Genomic DNA, 13,550 nt, shown 5'->3' with positions numbered 1-13,550 from the left:
TTAGGTCCAATGTCCCTGTCTGTTGTTCGGTGCTTTCCCGCCTAAGGGGTCAGTAGCTCTTCGGCTGCATCAGATTCACAAATGTCAGTGTCCATGCTAGCTGGGCTAACAACAAATGTAGAATTACTGATGTTAGCATTGGATGTGCTCGTGAAAGCAGAACAACTTGTGTCGTCGACAGGTGCATGTGTAGTACTGCTGGTAGTAGCAGCAGTACTACACAGTGGAACTACCAGTAGAACTGGTAAGTGTTTTTTTTTAACCATTCATCCATTTTCAAGCAAACGGAATGAGCAGCAGCTACATTTGGCTGCATATGGACCGTTAGTGGATTTCCCGCGAGAGAGTAACGGTTAATGTGATTGGATGTTAATTATTTGACGAGGCTACCTGCATTTGACTTTGTTGTTATTTCGCTGAACATTAGATGGTTTCATTTTATTTTTGGCAGTGAAATGAGGCTACTCAGGCGAGAAAAAAACTCACCCAAATGTATAGCCCCATTGGAAAATATAAATGGACTGTTTGAAAATGTGACTTTTTTTTCTCCTTTTAAATATATATAGATATTTTTTAAATATTTTTTTATGTGAATCACATTTTTAGTAGTTGCTCAGTAATGTCTCCTGCTTCTCAATTCTGTGTAAAGAGATTAGTTTATATAGCTAGTAGGTTCCAGTTTAATTCATGTTTTGGTTCAAAACCACTTCACTTCATTACATGACAGTCAGGCTACATTTAGGGCTCCCCACTGGTGCAGCGATCTAAGAGGCGTCACTACAGTTCCTGGTTCGAATCCAGGCTGCATCACATCTGGCCGTGATTGGGAGTCCCATAGGGCGGCGCACATTTGGCCCAGCGTCGTCCGGATTTGGCCGGGGTAAGCCGTCATTATATAAAATAATTTGTTCTTAACTGACTTGCCTAGTTAAATAAAGGTTCAATTTTAAAAATTATCAATTAAATAAATCAATTACATGTTTGCCTGGTGGAACCAGCCTGTTACCTGTGTTCACCATTATTTTTTACTGAAATAGAATGGTGAATGCAGCGACCTTACAAAAAAAACACATGAAAAAAATCATAACTTTTTTTACAATGAATTTGTTCTCGCATTTCGAAATGATTTCCTTGCAATATTTTGTTTTGCTCTCAATACCTTTGGGTTTATGTTTTGCTTTCAATATAATTATTTTTGTTTGCGACTTCAAAAGTTTTACTTGATATTGATGGCACAAAAGTAACTCACTCACTAGAGGCTAACACCATATAATAACACTATTACTCTAATAAAGGTGTTTGAAGAGGCAATCCTTAATTGAAACCTTAAACAGTTTCAGTAAAAAGCTGAGGGATGGGGCTGGAGAAATGCAACCACTCATATCCATAGACTACGCTATGGATGCAAGGATTGACCATCCATGATATCCAAACTATAGTTTTAAACATGTTTTTAGACTACAATGGTTGTTTACATTTATTTTGTTTACAAAGATTGGAGTTAAACAAGTTTGACTTATAACCCGCAATCGGGGTGGGCGGGTTTAGGGTCATGAAATATTGTGTGGATGAAGGGCGGGTTGAATAAATAGAAAATCCATAAATGTATAATTCTTGTGAAATGTATATCTGTAGGCTACAATTAGGTTTTTCTTTCATTCTTTTTAGGCTATTTCGCATAAGTGCATAAGCTATAAGCCTATAAGCTTTAGGGCCTAAAGGAAAAAACACATTAATATCAATATGATATCTTCAGAGACGGGCTTTTATGGCTATATGCATTTTCTTCTAAATCAAGGAGGAATGTATCCGGCTACAAAATATTTAATTTGGAATCAGACAAAGTCATGTTTATATTTCTTGAAGGCACTCCACACACCTTCCACTCGGAAATCAGCTAGCTGCAGCATGACAGACAGCGTAAGTTAATTGTTTTTGGTGATGATGGCATTACAAAAGAAAGGTGAAGCAGTGTCTTTTAACAAGAGAAGAAAAAACAGTGGGTGGAGGTGGGAGTAGAAAAGTGTGTGAAATTTAGAGCGAAATAAGCAGAAAATGAAAAGGGGGAGGTAATAAAAAATTGCCTACCAAATTGTTGGAAATTATATCTACATTAAGCACCCAAAAAATATCCTGCAGTCCCTGTCAAAAAATTGTTCCACCTTCTCTGACTGCAGCTTACACCGAATTTTTGTATGTTTGAGAGATAGGGTCCGGTGTGGGCCTCCAGATTTGCACTTTATCACACAGGTCAGGTGGTTGCAGATGGGTTATTAGCAATTGCGAACGGGTGCGTGTGAACAAACAGCGTCAATAATCAATGGTTACATATTAATTAATAGGTCCAAAAATGGATGTAGCAACTAAGGATTGCCCCTTTAATAAATCCTGTTAAACTCTGAGTGGTTTAAGGATTGCCCCGCCACAACCTACCGGTTTGGTTTTGGTTGTTGGTCAGTAACTGTTTGTTCGTTCCCATTTCTGTTTGAGTGACACTGTGGTTTTCTTGCTGGGGAACGTAACAAAACCAAGAAAAACAGTGGTGTAAAGCTGGCCACCATTTGACTCTGGAGCAGTGAAAACGCATTCTGTAGAGTGATGAATCACCCTTAACCATCTGGCAGTCCGACGGACAAATCTGGGTTTGGTGGATGCCAGGAGAACGCTACCTGCCCCAATGCAGTGCCAACTGTAAAGTTTGGTGGAGTAGGAATAATGTTCTTGGGCAGTTTCTCATGGTTCGGGCTGGACCCCTTAGTTCCAGTGAATGGAAATCTACAGCATACAATGACATTCTATATGATTCTATGCTTCCAACTTTGTGGCCACAATTTAGGAAAGGCCCTTTCCTGTTTCAGCATGACAATGCCCCTGTGCTCAAACGAGGTCCATACAGAAATTATTTGTCGAGATCGGTGTGGAAGAACTTAACTGGCCTGCACGATTACAGCCTCGAGTCTTCTTGAGTATGATGTTACAAGCTTGACACACCTGTATTTGGGTGGAGTGCTGCGGAGATGGTTGTCCTTCTGGAAGGTTCTCCTATCTCCACAGAGGAACTCTGTTAGAGTGACCATCAGGTTCTTGGTCATTCCCCGACTAAGGCCCTTCTCCCCCGATTGCTCAATTTGTCCGGGTGACCAGTTCTAGGAAGAGTCTTGGTGGATCCAACACGGTGGCCTCCATCCAAGAATGATGGAGGCCTCCGTGTTCTTGGGGACCTTCAGTGCTGCAGAAATGTCTTGGTACCCTTCCCCAGATCTGTGCCTCAACACAATCCAGTCTCGGACCATTCCTTCCACGTCATGGCTTGGTTTTTGCTCTGACATGCACTGCCAACTGTGGGACTTTATAAAGACAGCTGTGCGTCTTTCCAAATCATGTCCAATCAATTGAATTTACCACCGGTGGACTCCAATCAAGTTGTAGAAACATCTCAAGGATGATAAACAGGATGCATCTGAGCTCAATTTCGAGTCTCATAGCAAACGGTCTGAATAGTAAATAAGGTATCTGGTTTTTATTTGTAATAAATTTGCAAAAATTTCAAAGACCTGTTTTTGCTTTGTCATTATGGGGCATTGCGTGTATTCAAAAAATATTGAATACATTTTATAATAAGGCTGTAATGTAGCAAAATGTGGAAAAATTAAAGGGGTCTGAATACTTTCCAAATGCACTGTACGTACCTCTGGATGCAGATCACCCGCCACGGAGACTCCAGTTACTCCAAAGTACTCTATCCAACCCCCTCGGATCTGATGGCACTCTCTGGCTGTGTACCAAATGGCACCCTATTCCCATGATATACAGTGCACTACTTTTGTAGGCACTGGTCAAAAGTAGTGCAATAAATAGGGAATAGGGTGTCATTTGGAATGCCAACTCTCTCTGTGGGTAGTGTGGGTATGTACCAAGTGGAAATTAAATGAGGTCATTATGAGTGTAAAGATTTTGCTAGTGGCGTATTGTGGACTGGCCCAGTTGAGGGCTCACAGGTCAGTGCTCCGTTGGTAGCTTGGTCCTAAACCTGTTTGTGCTGTCATGTCAACTCCTTGTCATTCCTCATGACAATTCTAGGCTATTCTTCACTCATTGTCATGACACTTCGACTATTCCTCCACCCAGGCTATTCGGTTGACACAGAGCCAGGGATGGTCATATTTCCTCCAAGGGGTACTCCTCTTTATCTAACCATGCAGAAACAGAGGAACTATGCTGTTGGAAATGCTGTGGAATTGAATCCTTATTGTTGCCTGTACAGGTGTACAGATCCTTTCTGTGTCCACGAAGGATTCTATATCATTCCTTCCCCAGTGTAATCTCACTGGGCAGAAACTGGTTGAACTACCTTTGTTTTGTTTCTTTATTTACTAGCATTACGAAGGAAAGAAATTCCTCAAATTAACTTTTAACAAGACACACCTGTTAATTGAAATACATTTCAGGTGGCTACCTCATGAAGCTGGTTGAGAGAATTCCAGGATTGTGGTCTCCTGTAACCTGACCTGATCAGGACAGTCATGACAGTGGTAACCGGGTGGTCCTGTTTGAATTCACCCTCTTAGACACTTCTACTCATCCGTAGCATAGATTGTTTTAAGGTTCCTTTGTCTTCCCTTTGTGTCCTTCAACCTCATGTTGCGTTTTGGGGTTACAACTAATCGGACCTTGGCTGCAGCTCATGAAATGGGTGTCTGGGTCTGATATGTTAAATCTTAATTGTTTTATACCTTCGGGTCAGAAATGTGCGTTTCCGCCTTTAGTGCAAGTTCTCTGGGCGTAACTCGTTACGAGGCAAGGTCTGGATATTACTCAGATCCAATTTAGACATAACTCCACACTTCATCTTTACAAAAACATTATCTTTATCTGGACATTTTCCACACAACGTACAGTATGCAAACATCAGGTTCATATTGTGAAAACTCTTCAAGTTAATGTTTATATTTTAACGTCATCGTTTAACTTTTAATAACATAACAAAAACAACATTCATTTTCATATTCCATCTATCGTCACTACAACCATTTTGGCTGACGAAACATATTGTCCCAAAGTCCATTTATTACATGTTACTGTTCTGAGGTAGGTTCTCCGTAGGCCCATCATACATTCCATTCTTCCATACTGAGAGAACAAAGGATTTTGTCTGCTGCCTTAAGATTTACAATGCGTGTCATAAAAAAAACACCTCCATACCTCTCGATTTCTCCCCCTCTGGTGGGTGTGAGAGATGTCTCTGTAGGATTGTGGTCCATGGAAACCTGACCCAAACTGGGCAATGATGAAGCTCCAGACGAACCGTTCTTGTGCTTATGTTGCTCCCAGAGGTAGTTTGGAACTCGGTAGTGATCCTTGCAACCGAGGACCAACGATTTTTACACGCTACGTGCTCAGCACTTGGCGGTCCCGGTCTGTGAGCTTGTGTGGTCTATCACTTTGCGGGTGAGCTGTTGTTGCACCTAGACGTTTCCACTTTACAATAACCGTACTTACAGTTGACCTGGGCAGCTCTAACAGGGCATAAGTTTGACGAACTTACTTGTTGGAAATGTGGCATCCTATGACTGTGCCACATTGAAAGTCACTGAGCTCTTCAGAAAGGCCGTTCTACAGCCAATGTTAGTCATGCAATCTCCATAGACAATCTGTTCAATTTTATACACCTGTCAGCAACGGGTGTGGCTGAAATACCCGAATCCACTCATTTGAAGGGGTGTCCACATACTTTTGTATATACAGTGCATTCAGAAAGTATTCAGACCCCTTGACTTTTTCCACATTTTGTTACGTTACAGCCTTATTCAAAAATTTTATAAATAAAAAAAAAATCCTCAATCTACACACAATGCCCCATAATGACAAAGGAAAACATATATTACTCCCCATTGTATATGGCATATTTGGGCAATTTTATTGTGTTCTCCAGACCCCTCAAACATTTTAAGCCATCATTGGGCTTTATGCTATACTCCGCATTGGCCACACCTTGGCTCCTTAAAGGCCTTACACAAGTTTAAACAATCAGTCTTTGTGAACAGTGAAATATGCATGCAGATTTGTGACACGCAGATAAAGCAGGGCAATTAGCCATGTAATCCTAGAGAGCTGTGGACAAATGTCAGCTTGAGCCTTCCTCTTTCTACCCCAACCCCTCTCTCACTCAGATGTATTTTAACTATCCAGCAGACCGTATCAAATTAACACTTCCTCTAATTGGCTTATAAATAATACAACAGGGCCTGCATTCTAATTTAATCAGTGGTAAACATTGCCAAGGCGGGCTGTAAAGAATATGCCCCTCATTAATTTCTTAATTTGGGTAAGATGGAATGGGGGGGAAATAAGGACAAGGGGTTGGGAGGGGGGGGGGGGGGGGTTCTGGTTCTAGACAGGGGGATCAGATGAGTGGAGCCTCTTGGTTTAGTTGAGGAGGTCTGCGTCCCAAATGGCACCCTACTTCCCAGTGCACTACTTTTGACCAGAGCCCAAAGTGCATTATATAGTGTATAGGGTGCCATTTTGGTATGCAGACAGGGTCTTTGTGCAGAAAGAGGTATTTGTACAGTGTGTACGTTCCTCACTCATCAAATTTAGGTTATATACCCACATGCCTAAAACAGAAATGCATGTGCATTCATTCAAGTGTGCACACACACTTTACGTTTCTTTCCAATTTTTCCCCACATCTCCGCTTGTGAGCACTCTTGTTTATGTAAGTCATTTGTTTTAGAGCATCAAGCTGTTCCACAAACAACACCCAATGTAAATGATCTCTTCTCTTACAACCCCCCTACCCAGACTGACTCTCCTATCAGTCTTTTTTTTATCTTCTTGGTTTAACCATGAATATTTCATGTAGTGGCATAAATATTAATTCTAATAGCTTTGCAGAGTAGTTCTTTTTTATTTTTTTTAAAGACAAATATTCATAAAAAATTCAAGACACTCTCCCCAAAATAATTGACCATAGTCAGACACACACACACAAAGCTTTCTCCGAGGCATACATTTAAAATCTTCGTCTAGAAATGTTTTACAGTGGTGATTGACAGCTCTGTGACATGTTGTTCAGTATGTGCCAATCAGGACATCCCTGCCACAGTCTCTTAATCTGTAACAGTTAGGAACACTTGGGGAACATCATGGAAAGGAAGGCATTTCAAAGGGCTTTAGTAGGCCTATGTACTGTATCACACACAGTATATTCCGAGGTGTGTGTGTGTGTGTGTGTGTGTGTGTGTGTGTGTGTGTGTGTGTGTGTGTGTGTGTGTGTGTGTGTGTGTGTGTGTGTGTGTGTGTGTGTGTGTGTGTGTGTGTGTGTGTGTGTGTGTGTGTGTGTGTGTGTGTGTGTGTGTGTGTGTGTGTGTGTGTCATTGATCCTTTGTAATTTGAAATGTTCCAAATGGTCCTTCTATATACTCTCCTCTTGAAGTAAAAACATTTATGATACGGTGAATGCAGTCAAGAGGTCACCATCCTATGATCCTCCAGAGACCACTATGGGGCCGGTGTTTAGAAGGGGATGACGGGGACTAGGGGGCAAGGACAGTTAGCATGGTGTTCCTCCACCTGACCACACCATTAGAGGCACTTTACGTAAGCAGCAGCGTGTCCTGGGAGAGACCCGTGTGGAAATTCCTGCAATTATTAAGTTGTGCCTGTTCAGGGGACCGTCATGATCCATACACTTTCTCTTAGCTGCCCTCATGATTATTTCAGTTAGGCACAGTGATATTCAGGCATTAACATTATTGTTTTCATGGGACATTTCGAAGACAAAATCATTTAGGAGTAGTAAGTAAGCATACCAACCGGCATCTTCTCTCAAGTGGAAGTAAAGGGAAGAGCAATGGTCTCTAAGTGATTGTTCCTTGACGATCCCAAACCCGGCACTGGCTTATGTGGCTTACTTTGGAGTTTTATATCAAGAAAGGTGACTGGTCATCATTGTTTGTCTGGAGGAAATATATTGTATAATTATCTAACAATGTATTGTGACAAACCTCTTCATGTATTGTGACAAACCTCTTCAAGATTAGTAGAGTTTCACAAATTAAGCTGGAAACCGTCACCAAAATAACCCCAGAATGAGAGTTCTTTCGAACAGGACAGTACCTGTGTGTTTCCCTGTCCTGGTCCACCCAGGCCTCTGGTGATGTCAAGGTTAGCAGGGTTCGGTACACAAATTGGGTTCTCGGTAGGTCCAGGTCCAAACGCCAACAAGTAAGTCCAAACAGTCCAGCTCATACACGGTAAATCCAGCTGATATACACTGCTCAAAAAATAAAGGGAACACTTAAACAACACAATGTAACTCCAAGTCAATCACACTTCTGTGAAATAAAACTGTCCACTTAGGAAGCAACACTGATTGACAATAAATTTCACATGCTGTTGTGCAAATGGAATAGACAACAGGTGGAAATTATAGGCAATTAGCAAGACACCCCCAATAAAGGAGTGGTTCTGCAGGTGGTGACCACAGACCACTTCTCAATTCCTATGCTTCCTGGCTGTTTTGGTCACTTTTGAATGCTGGCGGTGCTTTCACTCTAGTGGTAGCATGAGACGGAGTCTACAACCCACACAAGTGGCTCAGGTAGTGCAGCTCATCCAGGATGGCACATCAATGCGAGCTGTGGCAAGAAGGTTTGCTGTGTCTGTCAGCGTAGTGTCCAGAGCATGGAGGCGCTACCAGGAGACAGGCCAGTACATCAGGAGACATGGAGGAGGCCGTAGGAGGGCAACAACCCAGCAGCAGGACCGCTACCTCCTCCTTTGTGCAAGGAGGAGCAGGAGGAACACTGCCAGAGCCCTGCAAAATGACCTCCAGCAGGCCACAAATGTGCATGTGTCTGCTCAAACGGTCAGAAACAGACTCCATGAGGGTGGTATGAGGGCCCGACGTCCACAGGTGGGGGTTGTGCTTACAGCCCAACACCGTGCAGGACGTTTGGCATTTGCCAGAGAACACCAAGATTGGCAAATTCGCCACTGGCGCCCTGTGCTCTTCACAGATGAAAGCAGGTTCACACTGAGCACATGTGACAGACGTGACAGAGTCTGGAGACGCCGTGGAGAACGTTCGGCTGCCTGCAACAGCCTCCAGCATGACCGGTTTGGCGGTGGGTCAGTCATGGTGTGGGGTGGCATTTCTTTGGGGGGCCGCACAGCCCTCTGTGCTCGCCAGAGGTAGCCTGACTGCCATTAGGTACCGAGATGAGATCCTCAGACCCCTTGTGAGACCATACGCTGGTGCGGTTGGCCCTGGGTTCCTCCTAATGCAAGACAATGCTAGACCTCATGTGGCTGGAGTGTGTCAGCAGTTCCTGCAAGAGGAAGGCATTGATGCTATGGACTGGCCCGCCCGTTCCCCAGACCTGAATCCAATTGAGCACATCTGGGACATCATGTCTCGCTCTATCCACCAACGCCACGTTGCACCACAGACTGTCCAGGAGTTGGCGGATACTTTAGTCCAGGTCTGGGAGGAGATCCCTCAGGAGACCATCCGCCACCTCATCAGGAGCATGCCCAGGCGTTGTAGGGAGGTCATACAGGCACGTGGAGGCCACACACACTACTGAGCCTCATTTTGACTTGTTTTAAGGACATTACATCAAAGTTGGATCAGCCTGTAGTGTGGTTTTCCACTTTAATTTTGAGTGTGACTCCAAATCCAGACCTCCATGGGTTGATAAATTTGATTTCCATTGATCATTTTTGTGTGATTTTGTTGTCAGCACATTCAACTATGTAAAGAAAAAAGTATTTAATAAGAATATTTCATTCATTCAGATCTAGGATGTGTTATTTTAGTGTTCCCGTTATTTTTTTGAGCAGTGTATATTGTCTCTTTCTCTGTGGTTCACAGATCCTTCCAGCCCTTCCCCTCTTTCTTCCTGGTTTGTCTTGACCCGTTATCTGTGGGTCGGCCCCACTTTCTGAGCGTTCCCCTTGCTTCTGGGAATAGTAGTTTTGGCGGTCAGACATTTTGTGATCTGTAGTTCTGATCGGGGTGTCCATTTTAGTGAGAGGGCAGAGCCCGTTTATTAGTTCTGCTCTCACATATCTGCCATTTACCACTCGACCCCCTTCTTTGCCACACATCTCCCCCCTAGATTCGACCCCTAGGTTGAGCTACCGGAGCAAAATATGCGTGCTTGCGGGATAACCCATCCACATTTTCCATTTCCTTCCCTGCTCTGGGTTTAAGTCAAAGTGAAACGGTTGGAGACTCAAAAACCACCGCATCACCCGAGCGTTCTTCTCTTTAGCCCTATGCATCCAAGTGAGTGGGGCATGGTCACTGATGAGGGTGAAGTGGCGCCCTAGCAGGTAGGATTTCAGGCTTTCTAGAGCCCAATTTACTGCCAGCGCCTCTTTCTCAACGACTGAGTAGTTGGCCTCCCGTGGTTCCAGCTTCCTGCTTAAAAACAGGATGGGGTGTTCCACCCCTTCTACCTCTTGGGATAGCATGGCTCCCAAGCCAACCTCTGAGGCATCCGTCTGAACCACGAACTCTCGCTCAAAGTCTGGTACCACCAGCACTGGATTACAGCAGAGTGCCTCCTGTAATGTTCTAAATGCTTTGGTGGCCCTTTCGTCCCATTTTACCATGTTTGGTCCTCTGGTTCTAGTCATGTCGGTGAATGGGGGCGGCCACTGTGGCATAACTTGGAATTAATTTCCGGTAGTAACTGGTCAACCCTAGGAAGGCTCGAACCTGCTTCTTATTTACTGGTTTCGGCCAACCTCTAATTGCTTCCACCTTCTTACGTTGGGGTTTGATTAACCCTATTCCCACGGTGTATCCCAGATAATCTGTTTCCTCTAACTCTACGTAAAAATTGGCAGGTTTCGCCGTGAGAAGGGTTCGCCGGTTCGCCGTGCCTTCCTAAGGGCGTCTAACACTGCCTGTACCCGGGTGAAGTGGGATTCCCAATCTAGATCCCCACGTCATCTAAATAGGCTTTGGCATACGCTTGGTGCGGTTTTAGGACCTTGTCCATTGGCTGTTGAAAGGTGGCTGGGGCCCCGTGTAAGCCGAATGGCATGACGGTGTTTTGAAACAAACCATCAGGGGTTGTAAAGGCTGTCTTGTCTTTGGCTCTGGGGGTCAGAGGAATTTGCCAGTAGCCTTTGGTTAGGTCCAGGGTCGTAATGTACCGAGCTTTACCAATTTTCTCCAGCAGTTCATCTACTCGGGGCATGGGGTAGGCATCGAACTTGGAGATTTCTTTGACCTTCAGAAAGTCGTTACAGAACCGCAAAGACCATCACAATTGGGCTAGACCATGTGACTCTTCGACTACTCCAGCTGCCAACATTTTCTCTGTCTCTGTTCTAATCGCGGCCTGTCGAACCTCAGGTACCTGATATGGCCTCATGCTCACTTTTCTCCCTAGTATGGAAACAATATCATGAGCCGTAACCTCAGTTCGGCCTGGTACCTCTGAAAACACATCTGTTTTTTTGGATCAGGGTCTTTACTTCCTGTACTTGTGCTGGGGAAAGAGTAGGTGAAATATTTACTTTGGCTGTCTCCTGAGTGGGTGTGGGGTACATGACCATTAGTGGTATGTGGAGAAATGTTTTTAGACCTATCCTAAAATGAACCTAAGATGAGGCTCGTACAGCTAATTACAGTCCTTGCAACTATTTCAGGGTGAATATCTAATGTTCATTTCCTTTCTCGCCATAGGGTCTTCTTTTTGGAGATGACAGACGATGTGGCCATCGAGAGAGTCACTCTGAGGTCAATCGACCCTGTCACTGGGGAGAGGTGAGTCATGCGACGCAGTCATTGCTCGGGCTTATGGGGATGTTGACCCTATGACATAGACAGCGGCTGCATTCCAAACTCTTAAAAGACACACCCTCTCCCCTCAGCCCTTAAATTGGTTGGACACTTCTGATGACGTATCATGATGTCTGACGAGTTGACACTTGCAGGGCAAGGGCCGAGGGAAGAATTAATACATTTTAAATGGACCGCTCCTGACCGGAAATTTTTCACTTGTTCAACCCACGGTTGTGTTTTCAGTCATCATGGAACTGTTGTGTGTGCCTTATATGCACTACAATCAATTATGATTGCATTTCATATCTTGACTAGAAGACAACTCATCCACAAACATCGAATGTTAGCCATCCTACTATATCAGGAAAATCGAAAGTTACAATCTGTAAGTGTGACGTCAGGGGAGCAAAATGTCTAACTTATTTACATTCCTTTTAACTTATATGTTGATTTCTCCATATTAATGTTGGTTTTAAGTTTTGGCTGAATTTTCTTAGCAGATGTACAATCATCGCAAATTGAATTATGGGTGGTTTCAGGTCCCGGAGTGAACATAATTGTACACTCGCAAACTCCATTTAAAACGAGGGCTGAGGGGCTTATGTTGCAAACTTCCCTTGCTTGGCCAATAATTTGGACCGACGACAAATATGGCCGTGGGGATTCCCCTAAGGGCATAAGGCGAGGTGGATGTAGGTGTGTCTTTTATGAGTTTGAAACACAGGCTGTGTCCCAAATGTTACCATATTCCCTATTTAGTGCACTACTTTTGACCAAGACCCATAGGGTTCTGGTCAAAAGTAGCCCACTATATAGAAAAGAGGGTGCCATTAAATGGGGATGTTCCCATAGTCTGATGTACAAAGTTCTCTGTTGTTTATTCCTCGTCCTTTGTTATTCTTAGTCTTTCTTTTTGCCCGACAGATACCACTCACTGTATAAACCAGCCCCCAGTCCTGAGGTGCAGACCCGTCTGCAGTTCAATCCCAAGGACTCCGAGGCCCAACTGCTTCAGCAGCTAAAGGAGTACTGGGCCAATGATTCCTCCCTGCAGGACCTCTACCCTGAGGCGGTGCATATCAACGCTGACCAGGACCCACACACCGTCTTTGAGTCTCTAGAGAGTCGTCTAGTCGGACGTCTTCAAAACGACTCCTGAATTCTAATCGAGACCCCCACCCACCCTCATGATTTTTACATTAACACAAGCAGAGTGAAGATCCTTTTTAGTTAGTATAGCGTATTGGAATCTTAATTGTAGAAATAAAAGGAGTTTATTGTTCAAACCCACTGAAGCCGTCATCGTTGTCATTTGTTTCCGCATCCACTTTCTGTGGCCTCCTGACCAGTGGTGTAAACTTATTTTAAGTACTTTAAAGTACTACTGAAGTAGTTTTTTGGGGTATCTGTACTTTTTTAAACGTTTTTCTTCACTACATCCCTAAAGAAAATAATGTACTTTTTACTCCATACATTTTCCCTGACACCCAAAAGTACTTGACAGGAAAATGGTCCAATTCACACACTTATCAAGAGAGCATCTCTGATCCTCCCTACTGCACCTGATCTGGCGGACTCACTAAACACAAATGCTTTGTTTGTAAATTATGTCTGAGTGATGGAGTGTGACCCTGGCTATCCGCACACAAAAAAAAGAAAATAAAATAATGTTGTCTGTTTTGCTTAGTATAAGGAATTTGAAATGATTTGTACATTTACTTTTGATACTTAAGTATAATTA

At 43.7% G+C, this 13,550-nt stretch overlaps 1 protein-coding gene across 3 annotated transcripts in view; it reads left to right on the top strand.

Moving 5' to 3' along the window:
- ak8 (adenylate kinase 8) overlaps positions 1 to 13,098 on the top strand; it is a 70,029-nt gene extending 56,931 nt beyond the window's left edge. For all 3 annotated transcript variants that reach the window (XM_021606700.2, XM_021606701.2, XM_036980377.1), the window contains 2 exons: positions 11,711 to 11,791; positions 12,734 to 13,098. In XM_021606700.2, the coding sequence (XP_021462375.2) occupies positions 11,711 to 11,791; positions 12,734 to 12,968 (316 nt within the window). In that variant the 3' untranslated portion in view covers positions 12,969 to 13,098. The remainder of the gene's footprint in view (positions 1 to 11,710; positions 11,792 to 12,733) is intronic.
- The last annotated feature ends 452 nt before the right edge of the window (positions 13,099 to 13,550 follow it).

This window comes from Oncorhynchus mykiss, chromosome 6, assembly GCF_013265735.2.
Source record: "Oncorhynchus mykiss isolate Arlee chromosome 6, USDA_OmykA_1.1, whole genome shotgun sequence".
NCBI lineage: Eukaryota > Metazoa > Chordata > Actinopteri > Salmoniformes > Salmonidae > Oncorhynchus > Oncorhynchus mykiss.
The sequence above is the reverse complement of the archived record's forward strand: the minus strand, read 5'-3'. Positions and strand labels throughout refer to the sequence as shown.